This window comes from Hyperolius riggenbachi, chromosome 3, assembly GCF_040937935.1.
Source record: "Hyperolius riggenbachi isolate aHypRig1 chromosome 3, aHypRig1.pri, whole genome shotgun sequence".
Classification (NCBI taxonomy): Eukaryota; Metazoa; Chordata; class Amphibia; order Anura; family Hyperoliidae; genus Hyperolius; species Hyperolius riggenbachi.
In genome coordinates this window covers 184,040,312-184,065,660 of record NC_090648.1, presented here as the reverse complement: position 1 = coordinate 184,065,660, position 25,349 = coordinate 184,040,312, and the positions used below count along the sequence as shown (strand labels likewise).

The window sequence follows — 25,349 nt, the reverse complement described above, 5'->3', positions numbered from 1 at the left end:
TATAATATTGGTAAAATTACCAATATTCTATTACCATTATTTAGTGGTGTTATTTTGTCGCCCAACAAAATGGCAACACAGAGCTCTGTAACACAAAGCTGAAACAGAGGCACAATTCGGGAGAGGCCACACTTATGTCTGCTGAAAACACTGGTGTTTTACCGTGGACAATTTTTTGCCTCTTTAGCGTGGGTTTGTGCGCTTGTTCTCCACCATAGACTGCTGGCACCTGCTACCAGTCTATGGGAATAGTACGCACGTCGCGATTTCATGCTGCGGTAAATCAGTTTTTGTTACAGCGCACGAACGATCGGGTTAAAATTATCATGGCAAGCAATGGGGATCTGATTGATCTGTCACTCAATGATCATTCACTGATTGGTTAAGGGACCCCATGATCGCTTGCTGTCTTGGGGTAAGATCATTACAGGATGTCATGTACTTCCTGTATGCATTTTTTGAGAATGATACCAGTTATTAGCTATAACAGCAATATATCTCACTAATCAGGCACGGATTGGCTCAGCAGACGCAATGTCCCCTTCCACCAATCCTTCCTGCTTTGTGGGCCATTAGGAGTGCGAATGCATGCATCACCCAACTGAGTGCATGGACGTTATAGTCACGTCCATGCAGCTGCAGCAACCGTGGACATGACCATAACGTCTGTGCACCTAAACTGGTTAAGCCACTAATAAAAAGAAATTTAGACATTGGAACAAATGCATGATTACAAACGGATAAGCTAAGAAATGTCTAATTACAATGGGATCAAAACCGTAAATCCCTTAAATGAACACACCCTTCCTGCTGTAAATGAACTTCCTTCTTAAAATGTCCCTGTGTTGAAAAGAAATTATTTAAAGCCTTTTTTTTTTTCTTCAAGAATACAGCTGTATATTCCCATGTGCATTGTTAGTCTGGGACAGACTGTACAAAATAACTACTGATATAAAATAAGGACAATAAAAAAAAAAAAAAAAAAAAAAAAAAAAAAAAAGCTATTCACTGCTGACTTACAAATAGACTGACGACTGCTAAAATAGAATAGGAGCCGCTACCACCCTCCAGAAACTGTGACCCCCTTGGTAATGACTTTTTCAGACGTATCGAATAACTGTATGTGTAGTAGTTTTGATAAATAAAACATTTGCAATATAGTGAGCGCCATGTTTTTATTTTCCTAATTTATTTTTATGGATATTCTACTATTGCCTAACCTGACCCTAATCTCACTTGAACTTTCCCTCTAACGATGCCTAACCCTAACCTACCGCTGCGCCTCAATCTACACTGATATAAGTGGCGCCTTTGCCGCTAAATAATTCACAAGGCATGATTATGATAAATATCAGGCGTCGCTGGCACCCAAATTAGATTCTCAGCTGAGGCAGTCTTTATCAGCCACTGCAGCAGCGTTCAATCCGGGGTGTGTATGTAGCTTAACTACTCTACAACCGTTCCACGCCAATGGGCGTGGCCACGGCGGACAATAGGCGTCAGGTCCTCGCCGCTCAGAAGACTGTTTGATAGTGTAATCACCATCTATCTACATGTACAGCGCTGCGATCGGCAGCAGCGCTGTCCACTCCATAGGCTGGGCAGTGATCGGCTGTCATAGGCTAAAGCCTATGACAGCTGATCACCCTGATTGGCTGGCGGGGGGGGGAGCAGGGGAAGTTAAATAAAAAAATTAAAAAGCCATTTTTATTAAAAAATAAATAAAATAAATATTTATAAAAAAAACAAACAGCAGTGGAGCGATCAGGCCCCACCAACAGAGGGCTCTGTTGGTGGGGGGAAAAGTGTGTGTGTGTGTGTGTGTGGGGGGGGTTATGGGGGGGGAAATCACTCATGTGCTGTGTTGTGCGGCCTTGCAGCTTGCCCTTAAAGCTGCAGTGGCCAAATAAGTAAAAAATAGCCTGGTCTTTTGGGGGGTTTAACACTGCAGTCCTCAAGTGGTTAAACACTTCCCAACTGAGGGGTTTTACCCCTGAAACACCAGAGCAATTTTTAACTTTCAGCGCTCCTTCCATTCATTCATCTATAACTTTATTATTACTTATCGCAATGAAATGAACTATATCTTGTTTTTTTCGCCACCAATTAGGCTTTCTTTAGGTAGGACATTATGCCAAGAATTATTTTATTCTAAAATGTGTTTTAATGGGAAAATAGGAAAAATGTGGGGAAAAAAATCATGTCGTCTCAGTTTTCGGCCATTATAGTTTTTAAATAATGCATGCTACTGTAATTAAAACCCATTAAATTTGTCCATTTGTCCCAGTTTTAAAACCGTTTAAATTATGTCCCTATCACAATGTTTGGCGCCAATATTTTATTTGGAAATAAAGGTGTCTTTTTTTCAGTTTCGCATCCATCCCTAATTACAAGCCCATAGTTTATAAAGTAACAGTGTTATACCCTCTTGAAATAAATATTTAAAAAGTTCAGTCCCTAAGGTAACTATTTATGTTTATTTTTTTTAATTGTATTTTTTTTTATTACAAAAAAAATAATAAAAAAAATTGGGTAGTGTGGGAGTCAATGAGTTAAAGAGAGTCTGAAGCGAGAATAAATCTCGCTTCAGACCTCATAGATATGTGCCCCTGCTAAACCGCCGCTATCCCGCGGCTTAACGGGGGTCTCTGATCCCCCAAATCCCCTCCGTAATGCGGGGGAGCGCTTCCTGGTTGGGGCAGGGCTAACCGCCGCAGCCCTGCCCCACGCACGTCTGTCAGCGCGTATCTCCGCCTCTCCCCCGCCCCTCTCAGTCTTCCTTCACTGAGAGGGGCGGGGGAGAGGCGGCGATGCGCCGCTGATAGACGTGACTGGAGGCAGGGCTGCAGCCGTTAGCCCTGCCTCCAGGAGCGACCAAGTCTGCGACCAAGTGTCGCAGTGGGGGGTTTGGGGGTGAAGGGACCCCCGTTTAGCGGCGCTATTGCGGCGGTTTAGCAGGGGCATTCTCTAATATGTGAAGATTACACAACACTCAGCATTTAAAATGATTCTTTCAGAGCAGTCTGTGAACTAATGACCTCTCCTCTGCCAGAGGAAAAGTAAATAGTTAACTAACAGTTGAGATAATACAAGTCAGAAAACAGCCCTCTCCAGGACTTTGAAAGTCAGTAGAGATAATGACTTTTTTTGTATAGAGATAACAACTGGAGTTTCTTAAAGGATACCACAACTGACATGTGGCATAATGAGATAGACATGGCTATGTACAGTGCCTAGCACACAAATAACTATGCTGTGCTCTTTTTTTTCTTTCTCTGCCTGAAAGAGGTAAATATCAGGTATGTAAGTGGCTGACTCAGTCCTGACTCAGACAGGAAGTGACTACAGTGTGACCCTCACTGATAAGAATTTCCCCCTTTTTTTATCTCTTTCTTGCTCTCAGAAGCCATTTTCTTCTAGGAAAGTGTTTTATAGTTGGAATTTCTTATCAGTGAAGGTCACACTGTAGTCACTTCCTGTCTGAGTCAGGACTGAGTCAGCCACTTACATACCTGATATTTACCTCTTTCAGGCAGAGAAAGAAAAAAAGGAACACAGCATAGTTATTTGTGTGCTAGGCACTGTACATACCCATGTCTATCTCATTATGCCACATGTCAGTTGTGGTATCCTTTAACTCTTCCTGTACTGGAAACAATTAGACTGATGGATCTGATCTTAATGTTTTATTTCTTAGCTGTACTACACATACAAATCATATCATATTTTTTTTTTCGCTTCAGTGTCTCTTTAACAGGGTGGAGAAAGGGACGGAGAAATCCGCACCGCTGGGGGTATAGTGGTTAACCACCGCCTAACGCCGATAGGCGTCGGCAGGTCGCAGTGGTGTTTTCATGAGTTCCATGTCAGTTAACGGAGGGTGTCTCCGTGAACAGCCTGCGAGCCTCCGATCGCGGCACACAGGCGAAATGTAAACACGCGGGGAAGAAATCCCCTGTGTTTACATCATACAGCACTGCTGTCGCAACAGCGCCATAAAGGAGATCGGCGATCCCCGGCCTCTGATTGGCCGGGGATCGCCGCCGTCTGATAGGCTGAAGCCTATCAGAGGCGGTACAGGACGGATCGCCGCCCTGTGCCGCCCATGGAGCAAAGCGGAGGGAGGGAAGGAGAGGGAGGAATAGCGCCGCGGAGGGGGGCTTTGAGGAGCCCCGCTCGGCCACACAAAGCGGCGGCGATCAGACCACCCCCCAGCAGGACATCCCTCTAGTGGGGAAAAAAAGGGGGGGGGGGGGGGGGGAAGTCTGATCAGCTGCTGTCTATAATCAAGACTTAAAAGAAAGCACTTAAACTGAATAATATGAGACTCAGTTCTAGGTTAAGGTAACTTTAGTAAGCTACATAAAATTACGGTAGTCATCATTACGTCAGGTTTGAGTTAAAGACTTTAAAGCCTTGTACACACGTACGATGTACACAAGAATTAGGACTCGATCCCTTGGGCGATAATTCGAGCTGGAGGCTGCACTAGCTAGAGGCTAGGGAAGCATCTGTTACTATGGAGAGAGGATGCAGGACGATGCATGGCACACATCAGATGATGCACAGCACACAACAGAGTGGCTTCTGCCAATCAAGGTGAGTGAGAAATCAATGCATTTGGGTGTCACTTGGACATACTGGATCTTTAGGCAATGTCAGGGAGGCTTAGTGAACAGTGACGCTTATGCTAAAATCGATTTTAACCTCTTCTGGATACAGCCGATTGAAATGTACACCCAGTTTGGGCCTTCTTATACCTGTCAGGGCGTACATTTCACTCTTTCATTGCCATTAAACTCAGTTGCCTAATGACAGTTGATCTCCGTGTGCCAGTCAGTAATCACAGTGATCACTATCGGATTGTAAAAAAAAAAAAAGCCAAAGAGGGTTAAAGGACAGCTGAAGTGAGAGGGATATGGAGGCTGACATTTATTTCCTTTTAAGCAATACCAGTTTCCTGGCTATTCTGCTGATCCTCTGCCTCTAATACATTTAGCCATAGACCCTGAACAAGCATGCAGCAGATCAGGTGTTTTTGACATTCAGATCTGACAAAAATTAGCTGCATGCTTGTTTCAGGTATTGTTCAGACACTACTGCAGCTAAATAGAGCAGTAGGGCAGCCAGGCAACTGGTATTGTTTAACAGGAAATACATATGGCCGCCTCCATATTCTTCTCACTTCAGTTGTCCTTTAAAGAAGAAACAAGAGACATTATTAATGAATCTCCTCTACAACAAACAATGTGAGACGTGTTATTTTTACATTTTAAAATGTACACTTTAATGTAAAAAGTACCTGATTGGAGAGATCCTCCCGATGCTTTAACTCGAGTTCCATACAAGCCTGCTGAACTGCTCTCTCTTTGTCTAGCACAGCATTCTGGAGTTTAAGCTTCAAGTTATCCATCTGTTCTGTTCCTGTGGTAAATGATTGGTCAGTCTGTACTGCATGGTTTTCTAAACTGTGCACTGGTGTCTCTCTGGCGTGCTGTAATGCCATGTCTAGTTTACCTTTCCATTCATTTTCAATGTCTTGTATTTTTATCAAGGTTTCCTTAAAAAAAAAAAAAAAGAAGGAAGTGTTTACACCAATTGTCACGATAGCACAAAATGTAATATTATCTATCTAGCAGTTGTAATACACACAGTGTTGCACACCCATATTACAACTGCGGTGGAGGGGCGTGGCAGAATCTATAAAGGGTCTTGGGATTACTGGTTTAGTTAAAAGACTCTGAAGTCTTTTTACCTTGTTTTGTTTAACAATCCTCTTCAGCTTTAATGCCAGAGTTAAATCGCCGTATCCCCGCGGCAGAGGAGTGATTTATTAACTAGAAAATGACCTGCAAAGTTCTACGACTTTGCAGGTCGCAGATCATGTTGCCCTGGCTCGCAGGGCTTTTCTTCCTGGAGAGGCTGAGCTTTGAGCTGTAGCTCAGCCTCTCTGCAATCAATCTCCGCTTCCTCCCCGCCCCTCTCAGGGAAAGAAGATTGAGAGGGGCGGGGAGAGGCGGCGATCCGCAGAGATTGACTGCGGAGGCAGGAGGTACAGTGTAAAGCTCTGCCTCTTTTAGGAAGTGAAGCCGTGCGAGCCCGGGAGCTTTGCAGGGCTTATCTCTGGTAATAAATCCCTCCTCTGTTGCGGGGATGCAGCGATTTAACTCTGGCATTGAAGCTGAAGAGGATTGTTAAACAAAAGAAAGTAAAAAAAGAGGCTTCAGAGTCTCTTTAAGGATTTGCTCAACAGAAGATCACAGGTGATACAAACTGCACTGGATTAATAAGAAGACAGAGAACAAGTTGACCCAAAGTTAACTAGTAATACTGAGATAGGACTACACCCTTGAAAATGCTGTTAAAGAAACATGCACCTGCTGATGCTGCCTGACCCAATCTTCTTTTGCTTGTGCCAGCTGAATCTCAGTTTGTCTCTTAATCTCCTCTTCCCTCTCTCGCTGCCACTGAGCGGTCATCATGGCTACAGCAGACTGATGTTTGTCCTCTAGCTCCATTTTTAGAGCCTGCAATGAAAGTTCTTTGTCTTTCAACAGTTCCTCTCTCCACTGTAAATAAATGTCCATATAGAAATGGTTTTAGGTGAAAAGACCAAATGCACATATGCAAACAGGAATATAAAAAACAAAACAAAAATACCCTTTCTTGATTTAGCTGAAATTCTTCTTTTAGACTGTCACGTATGGTGTCCTCCAGAGTATCCTTCTCTTTACATACTGCGATGTAACATTCCTGCACTGCAGTCATCTCATTACACAGCTCACTAATGTGCGATCTACAGCACAGGAGGAAGAGACATAATCTGTGATCAGGATCGGACAACTCAATTCTGCTTTGAGTCTAAAGTATTCGATTAAGGCAAACTTACTGCATCTGGACTATTTTTGACTCATATGTCTGGCACAACTGAGCTTTTTCTGCTTCAAATGTCTGATTAAATTCCATTTTCAAATTAGTCTTAATGTCTTCATGATACTGCTCATATGTTCTCTCACACCTGCAAAAACATGAAGTGATCAGAAAAAAAAACAAAGCAGCCATAAAAATTGTACAACTTTGTCCCAATTATGAGAATTTGAAAATTAGAAAACTAATACAGTAGAATCTGGCATAGCGTACAATTCAAATCTGTCCCCAAAGCTCCATATTGCCGATATGGTTATATCACTTGCCATACCCTCCCCACAAGATACAACCTGTCTTAAGCCCCATCTACACAATACAATTCTTTGTGTGATTCGATTACGATTCTATTTACGATCCGATTATATCCGACATGTCCGATCGGGACTGGATTTGATTTGGCTTTGTTCTGCAATGGTAAATCGAATTTAATCGAATCCCGATTGGACATGTCGGATTTAATCGAATCGTAAAGAGAATCGTAATCGACTCGCACAAAGAATCGTATCATGTAGATTGGGTTTTAGAAGCGATATCACCTGCCATATCCTCATCACCCCACAAGACACTTGTAATGAAAGCAGCCATTCTGCATACTTATGTCATATACAATTCTGACAGAGAGCTGTACTGATAAGACAATTGGGAAAAAAATTGCTGCTTACTATCAGTGTAGCTCACTCCATACGATTTGCACCATCTAAAACGGTTCTTTATTAGGCTTTTTTTTTAAAGTTCACAGCATTTTAAAATTCCATCTGTGGGTAAGTCAAAAATGATGAAGGCACAGGCGTTTCGGGCCATTCTCGGTCCTTTTTCAAGTCTGTCCTGATTTGAAAAAGGTCCGAGAATGGCCCGAAACGCCTGTGCGTCATCATTTTTTACTTACCCACAGATGGAATTTTAAAATGCTGTGAACGTTTAAAAAAAGCCTAATAAAGAACCGTTTTAGATGGTGCAACTCAGATGGAGTGAATGACAGTATCTTGTGACTCCAGAGGGTATTATTGCACGTCTACAGCCATTGGTGCGGTAGCAATTACGCTATACTATCAGTGTAGCTGTCACACAGAAAAGGACATTTTGACTAGATAGCACTTAAAATCATTATATTGCAATTTGAAGGGACAGGAGTAAAGTGTGGCGCACAGTAAATTAGTTCATTTATTCATCAAAAAAAATATCAAAGGGACAATAGTTAAGGCAACTATAGTGAAGAACGTTGGGACAATACTGACCATCCCAAAAAGGTATCATACTTTCAAAACCAAAAAAACAGTGATAGACACTATGGTTCTAAAAAGAAAGACATATCCATCCTGCTACATCGTGAGGCTAAATTAATTAATTCATAAGTTACAACAAGAGGAAAGGTGTGGTCCATACAAGCTTATGATCTAAAAGGGACACTATGCATTACCGCACACTATACTATCAATCAGATCTTATTTTCAAATACTGACAACGTTCTTTGTACAAAACACTACATTTTCTACATAGATGGAATTCATAAGATCTTTGCCAGTACATATAAGGGAAAAATTTCATAGTTACTGGGCATTCACTTCCCTTTCACCATTCTTCCCTCTAGTGGTCATAAACAGTCTGCTGCTAGTTTAAAATATTACTAAGAAAAAGCTTTTGTTGGAGAAAGAAATGGTGCATACCTTACAATTAGAGAGTGTAAAATGATTACAATCGCCTTACAGTGCTGGTCTCAGGAATAAGATCAAACAGATTTATAAGAGCAGCAGCTATCACGTCCAATGGGGAATTCCTAATTGTCCTGGACCTACTATGATCAAACCTGTCCTATTGTCCTATTTTTATTGCCCTTGCGAGCTTACAATCTAAGGGGGGGGGGAGACCGAGAGACAAAAGCGGGGTAGTATCAAATACCCATCCATATCTAGAGGCAGTGTGTGTTTTTAGGTTATCTAGTAAGGGCTTTTTCACACCAGAGCCCTTTTTCAGCGTTTTAACGCAAAGTCTATACTTTGGCCTCAATTCACTAAGCTTTATCAAACACTTTACCGAACGTTTGATAATTGACCTCATGGGTAAAATCTAATTTTGAATTCACTAAGGTGTTATATATTTATCGAATGTTTTATCGATAAAACATTCAATACATCTGTAACACCTTAGTGAATTCAAAATTAAATTTTACCCATGAGGTAAATTATCAAACGTTTGGTAAAGTGTTTGATAAAGCTTAGTGAATTGAGGCCTTTGAGTTAACCAAGGTAAAAGGAAAGTCCATAGACTTTCATTTTACCCTTCACACCAGACGCTGCGTTTCGATGCGTTGCGGTACGACGCATCCCGGCGCATTTTATCGTCGGGAAATCGGCGTTTCGCCGTCGGATTAATTGACACTACCGCCGCTACTCAGCGTCGCACCGCAGGTTCCCGATGACAGCCGCAGGCTAGTAAAACGCGTGCAGGAGAACGGCTCCTGCATGCGTTGTAGAGGTGTAACAGGCCTAAGGAGTACAACTTGGCCAGAAGTCAAAGGAAGAATGCCCTAAGTTAGAGTGTATGCTCGTCAGGAAAAGTGGGTTTTAAAAAGTGTTTCAAGATTTCATAAGTTAGAGAGTGCTGGATGAGTTGTGGCAGAGGATTCCAGAGGAGGGGTGAAGCACATAAGAAATATTGTATACCTGAATGCGAGGAGGTGATTCTAGAGAAGGACAAAAGAAGGTTGTGTGCAGATCTAAGATTGCGGTTGGGTCGGTATCTGGAAACTAGCGAGGGGGGGGGGGGGGGGAGAGAGAGAGAGAGAGAGAGAGAGATATTTGTAGGTTAGAGTTAAAAGTTTAAAATGGATCCTCTCGTCAGTGGCGTCCCTACAATAGAGCGCAGGAGGGCGGGGCGCACCGGGTGTCAGACACCCAGGGGGGTGTCGCCACGACCCCCCACAGCAGCACAGCCGGACGGAGAAGCAGGGCTAGAAGGAGGGGCTGTGGAGGCAGCGGTGGGGAGGGGAGAAATATCCCCCCCTCCCTCACCTGGGACCCCTCCTTCTGCCTCTCTCCCCCTCCAGAATTGCGGCGACAAGTGCGGGGCGGCCGGAGGCAGGGCCGCGCCTGGGCGAGTGCTGTTGGTGCATTGCACCCAGGCGCCGGGCTGTGCTTGCCCCCAGTCTGGTCTTCACCCGGTGTCCGCTGCCTCCCCCTCGGTCGCCGCTCTCTCCCCCTGGCCGCCTGCAGCATCAGACCTCATCAGCGTGCGGCCAGATAGAGCGGGCGCCGGCGCTAGGACCTAGCGGACACCGCTCATGCGGAAGTGACATCACTTCCGCATTGCGGTGCGCCCGCCGCCCGCTCTAAGGTCGGGTCGCCCACTGATAGAGAGGTCTGCTGCTGCTGGGAGGTGAGGGGTCCCTGTCACTCACTACCTACCTAGCCTGGGGGCACCTGTCACTCACTGGGGGTCCCTGTCACTCACTACCTACCTAGCCTGGGGGCACCTGTCACTTACTGGGGGTCCCTGTCACTCACTACCTACCTAGCCTGGGGGCACCTGTCACTTACTGGGGGTCCCTGTCACCCACTACCTACCTAGCCTGGGGGCACCTGTCACTTACTGGGGGTCCCTGTCACCCACTACCTACCTAGCCTGGGGGCACCTGTCACTCACTGGGGGCACCTGTCACACTACCTACCTAGCCTGGGGGCACCTGTCACTCACTGGGGGTCCCTGTCACTCACTACCTACCTAGCCTGGGGGCACCTGTCACTCACTGGGGGTCCCTGTCACTCACTACCTACCTAGCCTGGGGGCACCTGTCACTCACTGGGGGCACCTTTCACTCACTACCTACCTAGCCTGGGGGCACCTGTCACTCACTGGGAGTCCCTGTCACTCACTACCTACCTAGCCTGGGGGCACCTGTCACTCACTACCTACCTAGCCTTGGGGAACCTGTCACTCACTGGGGGTCCCTGTCACTCACTACCTACCTAGCCTGGGGGCACCTGTCACTTACTGGGGGTCCCTGTCACCCACTACCTACCTAGCCTTGGGGCACCTGTCACTGGGGGTCCCTGTCACTCACTACCTACCTAGCCTGGGGGCACCTGTCACTCACTGGGGGTCCCTGTCACTCACTGCCTACCTAGCCTGGGGGCACCTGTCACTCACTGGGGGTCCCTGTCACTCACTACCTACCTAGCCTGGGGGCACCTGTCACTTACTGGGGGTCCCTGTCACTCACTACCTACCTAGCCTGGGGGCACCTGTCACTCACTGGGGGTCCCTGTCACTCACTACCTACCTAGCCTGGGGGCACCTGTCACTCACTGGGGGCACCTTTCACTCACTACCTACCTAGCCTGGGGGCACCTGTCACTCACTGGGAGTCCCTGTCACTCACTACCTACCTAGCCTGGGGGCACCTGTCACTCACTGGGGGCACCTGTCACTCACTACCTACCTAGCCTTGGGGCACCTGTCAGTCACTGGGGGTCCCTGTCACTCACTACCTAGCTAGCCTGGGGGCACCTGTCACTCACTGGGGGTCCCTGTCACTCACTACCTAGCTAGCCTGGGGGCACCTGTCACTCACTGGGGGGTCCCTGTCACTCACTACCTACCTAGACTGGGGGCACCTGTCACTCACTACCTAAAGGGCTCCCTGTCACTCACTACCTAAAGGGCTCCCTGTCACTCACTACCTAAAGGGGCTCCCTGTCACTCACTACCTAAAGGGGGTCCAGGCTGGCTACATATACTGGGGACACTGGCTGTTTGTCATTATGTGCATTTACTGGTGAAAAGCTGTCTCTTATTATGTGCATTTGCTGGTGAAAAGCTGTCTCTTATTATGTGCATTTACTGGTGAAAAGCGGTTTCTTATTATGTGCATTTACTGGTGAAAAGCGGTTTCTTATTATGTGCATTTACTGGTGAAAAGCGGTCTCTTATTATGTGCATTTACTGGTGAAAAGCGGTCTCCTATTATGTGCATTTACTGGTGAAAAGCGGTCTCTTATTATGTGCATTTGCTGGTGAAAAGCTGTCTCTTATGTGCATTTACTGGTGAAAAGCGGTTTCTTATTATGTGCATTTACTGGTGAAAGGCTGTCTGTCATTACGTGCATTTACTGGTGAAACGCTGTCTCTTATGTGCATTTAGTGGGGAAATTTTGTCAGTAAAAATAATCTTTTGTCCGTAAATTTTTAGGTATTTGTCAGTAAAAAATAACGTGAAAGGTTGGCAACACTGGCAGGCTGCGTGGCGCAACGGGAAAGATACAGGCAGCCCACCTCACACTTGGGCTTGGCGGGGGGAGGAGCCGACGATAGCGAGCGAGAGTAGGGTGGCCGCAGGCAGCCATAAATACGCAGTGTGTGACTGTGTCGCACTCGCAGAGCCTCTCAGCCTGAATCAGTCCAGAGACTCGCAGGCAGCCAAAGCCAGCCAGGAGCAAGCCCATGGAAGAGGGGTAGGAATGGAGTATCGCATGCATGCGTAAAGAGGTGCAAGGTGTGGGTGTGATGAGGCAGGACATGTGTGTGGTTATGTGGTTGGGCGCGGTTAATTTAACCACTCCCATAGGCGCCAGAGAAAATCTTGCACCCAGGTTCCAGGCACCCCAGGCTCTCACCTCTGGGCGTATGGACAATTACTTACTTGATTTCCGCGTTCCAAGCGTGGAGCGCAGCGTCATGACGTTACAGGTCTCCGTCTTCAATGCCGCCCACTGTGCTTCCTGATTAGCGGAAGCACAGTGGGCGGCATTGGAGGCGGAGACCTGTAACGTCATGACACTTGGATCTCCCCACCGCTACCTCCACAGTCACTCCATCTAGCCCTGCTTCCCCCTCCTGGGGCACCTACACTGGGGGCAACTATACTAGCTTACTGGGGGCAACTATACCAGCTATACTGGGGGCAACTATACTAGCCATACTGGGGGCAACTATACTAGCCATACTGGGGGCAACTATACTAGCCATACTGGGGGCAACTATACTAGCTTCCTGGGGACAACTATACTTACTGGGGGCAACTATATTAGCTATACTGGGGCAACTAAACTATACTAGCTATACTGGGGGCAACCAAACTATACTAGCTATACTGGGGACAACTATACTGGCTGGGGCAACTATACTAGCTATACTGGCTGGGGCAACTATACTAGCTATACTGGGGGCAGCTATCCTGGCTGGGGGGCAACTATACTAGCTATACTGGCTGGGGGCAACTATACTAGGTGTACTGGCTGGGGGCAACTATACTAGCTATACTGGCTGGGGGCAACTATACTAGGTGTACTGGCTGGGGGCAACTATACTAGCTGTACTGGCTGGGGGCAACTATACTAGCTGTACTGGCTGGGGGCAACTATACTAGCTGTACTGGCTGGGGGCAACTATACTAGCTGTACTGGCTGGGGGCAACTATACTAGCTATACTGTCTGGGGGCAACTATACTAGCTATACTGTCTGGGGGCAACTACACTAGCTATACTGGCTGGGGCGACCATACTAGCTATACTGGGGCAACTATACTAACTATACTGGGGCAACTATACTAACTTCATTGGAGGCAACTAGCTTCACTGGGGGCAACTATACTAGCTACACTGGGGGCAACTGTACTAGCTATACTGGGGGCAGCTATACTGGGGGCAACTATATTACCTACACTAAGGGCAACTATACTAGCTATATTGGGGGCAACTATACTAGCTATACTGGGGCCGCTATTCTGGAGGGGGACGAGAGAGGCAGAAGGAGGGGTCCCAGGTGAGGGAGGGGGGGATATGTCTCCCCTCCCCACCGCTGCCTTCACAGCCCCTCCATCTAGCCCTGCTTCCCCCTCCTGGGGGTACAGCCTCCATATCACTCTCATCCCGGGTTCACTTTAAATTAGTTAGCTCCGCCCTCATCTTGTCATGGCCATGCCCATTTTCCACCGCAATTTATAGCCACGCCCATTTTTTTGGGGGGGGGGGGGGGTGTCTTTTAATACCCAGCACCGGGTGTCAAATGACCTAGGTACGCCACTGCCTCTCGTTAATTGACAGCCAATGAAGAACTTCACAGAGAGGAGCAGCAAGAAGAAAGATGATTAAGTCAAGCAAGTACAGATTTGAGCAGTGCCAGTCTGTAAGTTGGTAGTCCATGTACTGTACATTATAATAGTCCAAACGAGATAATAAAAGAGCATGTACTAACACTTTAGCAGTATCTTGGGTGAGAAAAAGGTTGGATGCAAACATTTGTTTTTTAATTGAGATTCCAGGAACTGGTTAGGGAGTGAATGTGAGGAATAAAAGAGAGAGGAGTCAGATATTACCCATTGTGCTTTGGGAACTGAAGTTAAAGAGGTATTATTAACATTTATTGTTATATCAGACAGAAAGGTAGACAGACGGTGGGAAAATGATTACCGGTAGTTCTAAGTTTTAAGAGGTCATGAAAATCACAAGCAGTTTCCGAAGTCGATAAACCGCTTGTAGGGGGCCCTGGACCTAGCATGACTTCAGTAAAACCTCTGTTTGATAGAGTCATAAGTAAAGATGGGCAGTGAAATGCTTATATTGAGTTGAAGTTAGCTTTTGTTCATTTTAAGATAATTTATGCAGCTTGGAACAGGACCAAACTGCAGTAGGTCAAATTTCAAAATGCATATATTTGCTTAAAATTACTACAAAATTTGCATCAACTGAAAATTATTAGCATCTAATCGATTCGCTCTAATCATCAGTCCCTAACATGCCCCAGAGCCCTTCATCCACTTTGATGCTTGCTTTTTTGCTGAGGATTTATCAGACTCAAAAGAGTTTAGGCAACAAGAAACACACGAGGGGTGCAAGTCTAGAGCAGCAATTCTCTTTTTCCATCCAGAGACTATAAAAGCAGAAATAAAGATAGCAGCAGAGAGGACACTCATACATCAACTTACTCAACTTTGCGGTGTGACTTTACACTGCAATAGTAGGTCAATGCAACGTTCAGAGTGCAGCCAGTACGATCCAACGGATTACAGTATTCCAACACAGTGAATTACAGCATAATGCATACGTTAAACAGTGGTAGAGAAGCATACTTTTTATTGACTGTATGCTTCACTGCCTGTGACACAACGGTCGTGTTACATGTGGTGTGACTTTTTCGGTTCATGGCATTTTAACGCAGCTCCTACCCACTGTGAACCTAAGTGACTAGTCTGTTGGATTTCACCCTCAATAGATTTAAAGCTATAATGTATAATTTATTAGACTGGAATTACAATGAATGCATCACATTTAAGCTAGCCAAACATGGACTGATTGTTATTTAATGTTTTTAGACCTAAAATGTCTGACAATAGTGCAGGTAAATGTGGGCAGCATGGTGACGTAGTGGATAGCGCTCTCGCCTTGCAGCGATGGGCCCCCGGTTCATAACCCAGTCAGGTCAACATCTGCACTGAGTTTGTATGTTGGTGTCTGTGTCGGTTTACTCTGGGAACTCCAGTTTCCTTTTACACCCTAAAAACATACAGATAAGTTAATTGGATTCCCTTTAAAAATTGGCCCTAGACTACGATACATGCACCACACGATACATGCATAGACATATGACTATGGTAGGGATTCGATTGTAAGCGCTCCAGAGGAACAGTTAAGTGACAAGACAATATACTCTGTACAGCGCGCTGCGGAAGATATATACATGTATATAATAAAAGTATATGCAGCAACTTCTTCACCTTATCAGCAGCCTTTGGAAAAACTAGGATAAAAAAAATCTACTTGAAAAGTAACAATTATCGCAACCATTCTGTACCGATATTACAAAGACTTGGCCATAAGCACTTTAGTAACATCTTTAGCAGCACAGCTAAAACAGCTATATGGCCAGACTGATCACTATCACTGAGATAGTGTTTCAGCTGTCAAAACAACCACTCTGCCACTGCATGCCCATGTGACCTAAAGTTACAGACTGACTGGAAGCAGCGATGGGTTTCCGAGGAGACAGCCAATCAAATTCGAAATGAAAATGAGGCTGAATTAACTCAAGGCGTGAGCATGGGAGACAGGGGGTTACTTACCCAGAAGTCCGTCGGCTTCTATGCGTCTCAATCCACTCGCATGTGACCTATGGGACACGTTCCAAGACTCGCTACCACACTTCCTCCTTCAAGCCGGAAGGAAGAAGTGCAGTAGTGCGCTATGCAACCCGTCCCATCCAGTGTTCACACCTTCGTTAATTAAGCCTCATTTTAAGCCTCATTTTAATTTAGAATTCAAATGGCTTTCTACATCAGAAGCCCAGAAGATTGGAAGTGAGCAAGGGGCTATTGGTTGCCAAGGAGAAACAAAGATCTATGAAATGGCACAGCTAATATTTTCCTATTTTAATTTTGCAAATGCAAAGGCTACAAAGCTTTTACAACACTTTTTTTTCATACATGATATTTATTTAGGTGAACATGGTAAATGCATACATAAAGCTGTGTCTGCACTGGGCCTTCGCCTACAAGAGAACACAGGAAATATAGTAAGGTTTTACACTTGCCTTTCAATGGATTCCTTTTTATCTTTATCAAAGTCTTGAATCATTTCCCTCATTTCAGTACAGAGCTGTTGATTGGCTGCCTTCAGTTTTTCTTCACTTAAAGTAAGCTCTTTAATATGCAACACATGTTGCTAATAAAACACAAGGAAAAAAAATCAATGTGTAAGATTAGAAGTATCATACTATAAAGCCATACTTGGGCTTAGTTTTTGCTAAAACACTATTCCAAGAAAAATAGTAGTTTTACTTTACTGGGGGCCTTTCTTTGTAACAACATGGTCGGGTCTCTATCCTCTGCACCAGACAAGCAAACAGACATTTTTCTTTTTCTGGTTTTACTTATTTGGTAGCTCGAAGATGAACCATAACAACAACAATTTGCATAGAATAATTACACTTTAAAAAAGTTAACTTGACCTTAGTTATAAAAAGGAAAAATGTATTTCAATTTACAACCTTCTAGGATTTTAGGATTTTCTGTAATACCCAGAAAGTTCAGATGTCACTTCTTTGCTAAATACAATTCCTTTGAAATTCCACATTCCTGAATGAATATGTTGCTTCTCAGGCCATCTACAGACATCATCCTATACAGTGAGAGTTAAAGTGAACCTCCAGACTAAAAATCTACTCAGCAGCACTGAAAAGGCTTGGTGTTTCTTTAAAGGACCACTATCGTAAATCATTTCATTTTTAATTACCTCACTGTAGATATAGGCAAGTATATAGAAGCCTTGCTGTGTATTTTTTTTTTTGTCATGGCCCTTTCATTTTCCACATCTCACTGTAAGCTGTTTCCGTCAGTCCCTGACCGAACGCTGACGGACTTTTGTAACTGCAATGTCATTGCAGGGGGAGCCTTGTCAGGTTCTGAAAAAAAAGGAAAAAAAAAAAAGAGGATTGTTTATCCCTGCTCTCCCTAACTACACAAACTGTACAGTACAAGCTCACCTCCTGCCTGTCTTCCCCCATTCATGAGATGTTACTGCAGAAGGACACCCCGCCCACCCCCAAGGTTTGTCAGCGATGATGTGCGGGTAATGAGACGTGTAGTGATGTCCGGTTCATGAGTTCATTTGAGCCGATTCTTTCCTGTGAGTTGAGTGATCCGACTTATCACACTGAACTGAATCAGTTCAGTGATGGGAGAAAGGAAATGCAGCTGCACACACACAGCTGAATCACTCAACTCACTGAATCACTCTGATCACTCAACTCACTGGAAAGAACCGGCTCAAATGAACCAATCACCCATGAACCCGGCACTGGCAAACCCTCAGCCAAAGGATGGAAAGGAAGAGTGGCTCATTGCAACAGAGTCTGTGCTGACAGCTGCCTCCCTCAATGCCTGCAGGATGCCTGGAGTTGGGGGAGGGGGGGGGGGTGTTCCTTCTGCAGTAAAGGCTCATGAGAGAGGAAGAGCAGGAGGTGAGCTCGAACTGTACAGTTTGGGTAGTTAGGGAAAGCAGGGATAAACCATCTGTTTTTTTTTTTTCAAACCTGACAAGGCTCCCCCTGCAATGTCTTTTCAGTTACAAAAGTCCGTCAGCATTAGGTCAGGGACTGACGGAAACAGATTAGAATGAGATGTGGAAAATTAAAGGGCCATGACAAAAAACAAAAATAAAGACATAGCAAAGCTTCTATATACTTACTATATCTACAGTGAGGTAATTAAAAATTAAATGATTCACGATAGTTGCCCTTTAACAAATTCACAGCATCAGAACTTTGTTTTTGTTATCCAAGCCTCATTTTTAGCTGCACAGAAGAAAACTGCGCGGGCATTTTTCCCGATGCCGTGCAAGGCATGATGGAATTTCTGAAGTTGTTCTCCTGCTTTTTTTTCTTCTTTTTTTTTTTAATTTGAGGTTTGAAGCCTAGCGTGCGCAGCTAGGAGGGGTGCTCAGGACACAGGACAGTTGGAACTGTGTCTCATGCTCCCTGTCACCTCCTTTCAACCAAAAAGATGGCTGCCCCCATGAAATCACAAACATTTGCCTGTTCTTTTAAGACAGGGTGGGTAAGAGATTATATTAACTATCTATTTTAATTAACGTAACTAATGTAACAGTGACAGTAAGTTTGTTTAGGCTGTTCTCCTTTAAGCATGAGCATTAAAGAGAACCCGAGGCGGGGTTCTGGGAATGAAATCCCCATACAGAGGCTGGGTCTGTCTATAGAGCCCAGCCTCTGTTGCTATATAGATCGCTCCTAAGCCCCCCTGCGCTCTGCAATATCCCATAACTCACAGCCGCGCTGTGCGGCTGTGTTTACCTCTCCTCTGTCAGTCTTGGCTGCTCCCCTGCATCGCTCCAGTCCCGCCAGCGTCCCTTCCCTCCAATCAGCGGCGAGGGAAGGGACGTGGAACGGAGCGATGCAGGAGGCTGGGAGTGGCGAGACTGACAGAGGAGAGGTAAACAGATGATTTTTTTTTTTTTGAACCACAATTCTTAAAGGAGTCATCAGGGAAGATTTAATAAAATAAGTGCTACTTACCGGGGGCTTCCTCCAGCCCCAAGCTCCCAGCATGTCCCTCGCCGCAGCTCTGCAGTCAGTTGTTCGCCGTAGCGCCGTCCCGATCCCCGGCGATGACGTCAGGGTGACCTCCAGGTCGGCCTGTACTGCGCCTGCGCGAGCGGTGCTGTCAATCACCACCACGTGGGTCGGAGCGGACTGCGCAGGCACAGAACTACTGCGCCTGCGCAGTCCGCTCCGGGCGGCAGAGCTGCGGCGAGGGACATGCTGGGAGCTTGGGGCTGGAGGAAGCCCCCGGTAAGTAGCACTTATTTAATTAAATCTTCCCTGGTGACTCCTTTAAGCAACCTTGAGTGTGAATTGCAACTCTGAATTTGTACCCATACATCTTGTCTGCAATTTGAAGATATTGTGAATGAAGAATAAATAAGAGAATTTTGGTTCAAAAAAAAACCCCATCATCTGTTTGTTTTGAATGTATTTGTTGTAATATTTAGGGGTGGAAGTACACTGATTTTATTGTATCTTATTCTACTTCATACTTTTTAAAGTCTCATTTGATGACAGACCTCACTTTTACCAACCAGCATAAAATTGTGTACAACAACAACAAAACATTTGTAAAGCACTTTTCTCCCATAGGACCCAAAGTGCATGTAGCATACCTCAACTTCTTGCTGTAGTTTCTGGTTATACTCCCGCAGACTTTGAATCTCCTGATCTCTAGTGGCTGTGGGCTGGAAGGGGGAAGCAGTATCAATAGGTCTATCAACGTTTCTGTGAATTATTACATACAATTTTACATTTTGTGTTCAATTTCTAATATGGTTATCCATGCAATACCCAACATTCTTTAATCCTATATAGAATCCCCATCAGAAAGCAGTACATGTCAGAAAACACTTCCTAGCCAATAAGGCTTCTCAGTGCAGTTTTTTTTGAAGAGCACATTCCACCCATCCAAAAAGATTCTTTGAACATCTGGATTCACAAATGTCTTTTATGGTTGCCCCTTCTGTGTCCCTTTACCCAATCAAGAAACTCAACAAAATGCTGAAAAACAATATTTTGTAAATTTAGGAAAACTGAGGAGATAACTTACTGTTATCAGGTCCTGCATTTTCACAGTACCAGTGCCAGATGTATGCACAAGGATGGGACCAATACAACAGAAATGTGTACAGACTACCATGGTATCAACAGTGTCCCCATGTCCAAGGACAACTCTGTTCCATTGCAATATGCCAGATTGCTGTGCTAGTATTCCGGTTCCCATCCACATGCACGCCTCTAATCACCAGCATAATCAGACATTCATGCTAACATACATTTAGCAGTATGCTTCATAAATACTGGGGAACATTGCAGAATATGCCACATGATCTACACACACTCAGTACTGTTTCCTCTCCCCCTCCTGTATAGCCATTCTCTAACAGCACAGAATTACTCACTGTATAGTCTTTTACTTCTTTTTCTGCCTTGTCGAGCAGCTGTTTCAGTTCTTCAGTTTTTGATTGGGAAGCTTTCAGATCTGACTGCAGCTGAACAATCTGAAGCCGCTTTGATTTATTACTTGTCATGCAACGCTCAAGTTCCATTTTTAGCTCTGTAACAACATCGTCAGATGATAGGTCTTTCCGGACACCATTGGTGCGCACTGACCTGCGTGGACATTAGAGAAAAGTCGTGTTTACCAAAATTGAACAATTAGTGTGGAATTCAAATTAAAGCATTGGGAACAACAGTTTACAAAGAAAGCTACAGTTTGTCAAACTGCATACAAATGAATGCCTTCAGGTAACCATACACTACTAGATGTTTTTAACCACTTAAGCCCATCTGGATGAACATTCTCGTCCAGATGGGCTACGCGCACCCCCGCGGGCCGCGCACGCTCCCGCCGCCGGCCGTTAGCCCAGGGATCAATGAATGGGATTATAGATCCCATTCATTGATTGAAACCCCCTGCAGAAAAGCCGACAGCTAAGAGGCTGCAGTTTTTCTGTGTTACAAAAAGTTTCCCATCCTCCTAATACTTCCTGGAAGCGTACGATCACGCTTCCTGGACTTTGACAGTGGCCATCTTGTGTCCAAATAGTAAAACTACACCCACATCTATTTTTTATTAAACAAATACATTATTTTACATCTAAAATTAGCTGTTTACCTCCAATACCACAAATTACCCAAATAACATTTTTAATTAAAAAAAAAAATTACAACATAAATAGTTACCTAAGGATCTGAACTTTTTAAATATGCATGTCAAAGGAGTATATTAATATAATTTTTTAATTTATGGGCTTGTAAATAGTGATGACGCAAATTGAAAAAATGCACCTTTATTTCCAAATAAAATATCGGCGCCATACATTGTGATAGGGACATAATTTAAATGGTGCAATAAGCGGGACAAATGGGCAAATAAAATACATGGGTTTTTATTACGGTAGCATGTATTAATTTCAAACTATAATGGCCCAAAACTGAGAAATTATTTTTTTCCATTTCTTTCTTAATCTTCCGGTTAAAATGGATTTAGAATAAATTAAAGGGACTCCGAGCTCACGAAAAAAAGGAAAGCTGTACTCACCAGGGGCTTTCTCCAGCCCAGTGCTGGTCGGGAGGTCCCACGCCGGCGTCCTGGCTCCTCTCCTTCTCCCCGCTCCGGTATAGCTGACAGGCCGCAGCCCGGGCGACACTCGGTGGAGTGTCGGGCTGCAGCTTCCGCGTATGACGCGGATTACGTCACACGCCGGCCGCCTCGCGTCATCACGGCGGCCGGCGTGAAAGTACTGCGCATGCGCGCTTTAATCGCGCATGCGCAGTACTTTCACGCCGGCCGCCGTGATGACGCGAGGCGGCCGGCGTGTGACGTAATCCGCGTCATACGCGGAAGCTGCAGCCCGACACTCCACCGAGTGTCGCCCGGGCTGCGGCCTGTCAGCTATACCGGAGCGGGGAGAAGGAGAGGAGCCAGGACGCCGGCGTGGGACCTCCCGACCAGCACTGGGCTGGAGAAAGCCCCTGGTGAGTACAACTTTTCTTTTTTTCGTGAGCTCGGAGTCCCTTTAATGCTTAGCAAAATGTACCACCCAAAGAAAGCCTAATTGGTGGCAGAAAAAACAAGATATAGATCAATTAATTGTGATGAGTAGTGATAAAGTTATTGGCAAGTGAATGGGAGGTGAAAGTTGCTCAGATGCAAAAAATAAACAACCCTGTGGGCTTAAGTGGTTAAAGTATACCCAAGGCGGTGCAGGGGGTGGGATGGGGCACAGAGGTATGTTCCCTGCTGCAGGACATACCTCTGCCCCCCCCCCCCCCCCCCAAACGCTATCACCGCCTAAACTGGCGACATGCAGCTTGTTGCCAATCTCAAGGGGAATGAGGAGAGGCAAGCCCTGCTAAATGTCTACTGGGGGCATTCCTGCAGGCCTTCCCTAGCTGCCATTGGGCAGCTCTGCCGCTCACCCGTCTCCCTGCCCGCTGCTCTGTGTGAGACACACAGAGCAGCTCCTCCAGTATCATGACCCCAGGGGGGTCACAAAAACTAAATTAATGGATGGCAGGCCACTGGAGCGACAGAGATTGCAGCTACCTGATCCACCCAGTCCCCACAGATCAGGTAGCATTGTTATTTGTTTATGTTTAAATCCCCACCTCAGGTTCCCTTTAACAAATTTAAAACATTAGATATGAAAACACAGAATGTAAGTAAACTCTATTAAATCCCACAGCATAGCTGATGAATATTTGATTGAGATATTGATTAAGCAAGTAAAGTTTGATTGATCCATTTTCAAGCTCATAAACTTGTATAATTCTGTATCAACTCGGAGCTAATTGCATCTTATTGACCATGCCTAGCAGACAAGACATAAAAGCGTATGTATATTAAGCTACGTTTGCAACCATCTTCTATACATTTATGCCATTAAAATGTTAATTTGATGATTGTTTCACATACATCCTTCAGCTGAATTCCTCACAGTGTAACCGTTAGGACACCGATACATTTCACAGCCCAGTTGAACTTAAAAACCAAGTCAAAATCGATGAATCCAAAATGTAAGCAACAAAGAGGTCTTGCAATCGGCTTTGTGTGTCCACTTATAGGCCACTATAACACATACCTTTGGAAATGGGACTTTTGCCAGTTTATTTTCTTAATGCCCAAATCTACATAAGAGTCAGAGAGTTGTTCTTGCTCTTCACCAATATAAACTCCTAGTTTAGCTGCAGACTCATACATTCGAATTTGCTCCTTAAGTTCATTTATTTCTTCCTAAATTAAAAAAAATAAATGAATTGTGCTACTTTTAAAATGTATTGCTCAGAACAATTGTACACAGAAAAAAAAGGGTTTAAAACGGTTATCGCTACTTGGTAAAATAAGGTTTACAAAATTAAAACCTGCATTAAAAGTAGAAATTGACCTGCAGTGCCTTGTTCATAAGACTCTTCTTGCTACCAAGTTAAAAAAGGTTTACTTCTGGTCCCAAGTAGCAAAGGTTTTAAGCAAGGTCTTTGACACCCATGTTGATACTGACCCAAAGCCTTTGTTGCTGGGGATTGTCAGGGAGATAGTCACTTTCAGAAATAAAGTTGTTCTGTAAAATATCTTATGCTTCTACTGTGTTTCCCCATAAAGTAAGACCTCCCCTGAGAATAAGCCCAAGCAGGAATTCCTAGCATGCTTGAAATACAAGACATCCCCCGAATGTAAGCCCTAGCAGCAGCCCACATGACACCAGCAAGTCACGCTCAATACAAAGCCTGGATACAGGAGAGCAGCAGTATAATGTGAGTTCTACAATCCTGTATATGTGTCAGGCAATTTGTGTTTTTGTTGGAGCCAGCCCTCCTGATCTATCGTGAAAAGCATCAGCAGCACTTCACCTCTTCCCAGGACACACAGCTTCACCTATCATAGCGCTGGGGAGCCTGACAGAGTTCTCTTCCTGCAGGAAACAGACTCTTACTCACATGATCAGCAGAATCAATTTCTTGTAAGTGAGAGCCAATATGTGCAAACCACGAGATCTGTACATGCTGCTTGTGTTTCAGCATGGCATGCAGTATATACATTTTGTATAGGAAAACTACCAGTGTTCACCCCAAAAATAAGACATCCTCTGCAAATAAGCCCTAGCACATCTTTTGGAGCAAAAATTAATATAAGACAGTGACTTATTTTCGGGGAAACACGGGTATGCACATAAACTGATCATACTGCATTGGATCCAACCTCAACCTCTAACATCCGCTGGCTGGATTAAATTGGTTCTAGCCTCAATTCCCATGTACAGTGGAGGAAATAATTATTTGACCCCTCACTGATTTTGTAAGTTTGTCCAATGACAAAGAAATGAAAAGTCTCAGAACAGTATCATTTCAATGGTAGGTTTATTTTAACAGTGGCAGATAGCACATCAAAAGGAAAATCGAAAAAATAACCTTAAATAAAAGATAGCAACTGATTTGCATTTCATTGAGTGAAATAAGTTTATGAAACCCCTGCGAACTATTAAGAGTTCTGGCTCCCACAGAGTGGTTAGACACTTCTACTCAATTAGTCACCCTCATTAAGGACACCTGTCTTAACTAGTCACCTGTATAAAAGACACCTGTCCACAGAATCAATCAAGCAGACTCCAAACTCTCCAACATGGGAAAGACCAAAGAGCTGTCCAAGGATGTCAGAGACAAAATTGTAGACCTGCACAAGGCTGGAATGGGCTACAAAAGCATTAGCAAGAAGCTGGGAGAGAAGGTGACAACTGTTGGTGCGATTGTTCGAAAACGGAAGGAGCACAAAATGACCATCAATCGACCTCGCTCTGGGGCTCCACGCAAGAACTCACCTCGTAGGGCGTCAATGGCTCTGAGAAAGGTGAAAAAGCATCCTAGAACTACATGGGAGGAGTTAGTGAATGACCTCAAATTAGCAGGGACCACAGTCACCAAGAAAACCATTGGAAACACATTACACCGCAATGGATTAAAATCCTGCAGGGCTCGCAAGGTCCCCCTGCTCAAGAAGGCACATGTGCAGGCCCGTCTGAAGTTTGCCAATGAACACCTGAATGGTTCTGTGAGTGACTGGGAGAAGGTGCTGTGGTCTGATGAGACCAAAATAGAGCTCTTTGGCATTAACTCAACTCGCTGTGTTTGGAGGAAGAAAAATGCTGCCTATGACCCCCAAAACACCGTCCCCACCGTCAAGCATGGGGGTGGAAACATTTTGCTTTGGGGGTGTTTTTCTGCTAAGGGCACAGGACAACTTAATCGCATTAACGGGAAAATGGACGGAGCCATGTATCATGAAATCCTGAACGACAACCTCCTTCCCTCTGCCAGGAAACTGAAAATGGGTCGTGGATGGGTGTTCCAGCACGACAATGACCCTAAACATACA

The 25,349-nt window shown here is 44.8% G+C and overlaps 1 protein-coding gene across 4 annotated transcripts in view; it reads right to left on the bottom strand.

Moving 5' to 3' along the window:
* The window catches only part of CEP152 (centrosomal protein 152), a 108,941-nt gene that overhangs the window by 44,163 nt on the left and 39,429 nt on the right, over window positions 1-25,349 (bottom strand). For 3 of the 4 annotated variants that reach the window (XM_068275422.1, XM_068275420.1, XM_068275424.1), the window contains exons 12-19: window positions 23,065-23,216; window positions 20,380-20,590; window positions 19,591-19,662; window positions 16,448-16,578; window positions 6,890-7,018; window positions 6,661-6,796; window positions 6,378-6,569; window positions 5,303-5,560 (exon numbers count right to left, since the gene is read on the bottom strand). In XM_068275422.1, the coding sequence (XP_068131523.1) occupies window positions 5,303-5,560; window positions 6,378-6,569; window positions 6,661-6,796; window positions 6,890-7,018; window positions 16,448-16,578; window positions 19,591-19,662; window positions 20,380-20,590; window positions 23,065-23,216 (1,281 nt within the window). The remainder of the gene's footprint in view (window positions 1-5,302; window positions 5,561-6,377; window positions 6,570-6,660; window positions 6,797-6,889; window positions 7,019-16,447; window positions 16,579-19,590; window positions 19,663-20,379; window positions 20,591-23,064; window positions 23,217-25,349) is intronic. The other variant, XM_068275423.1, reaches the window with a different exon arrangement.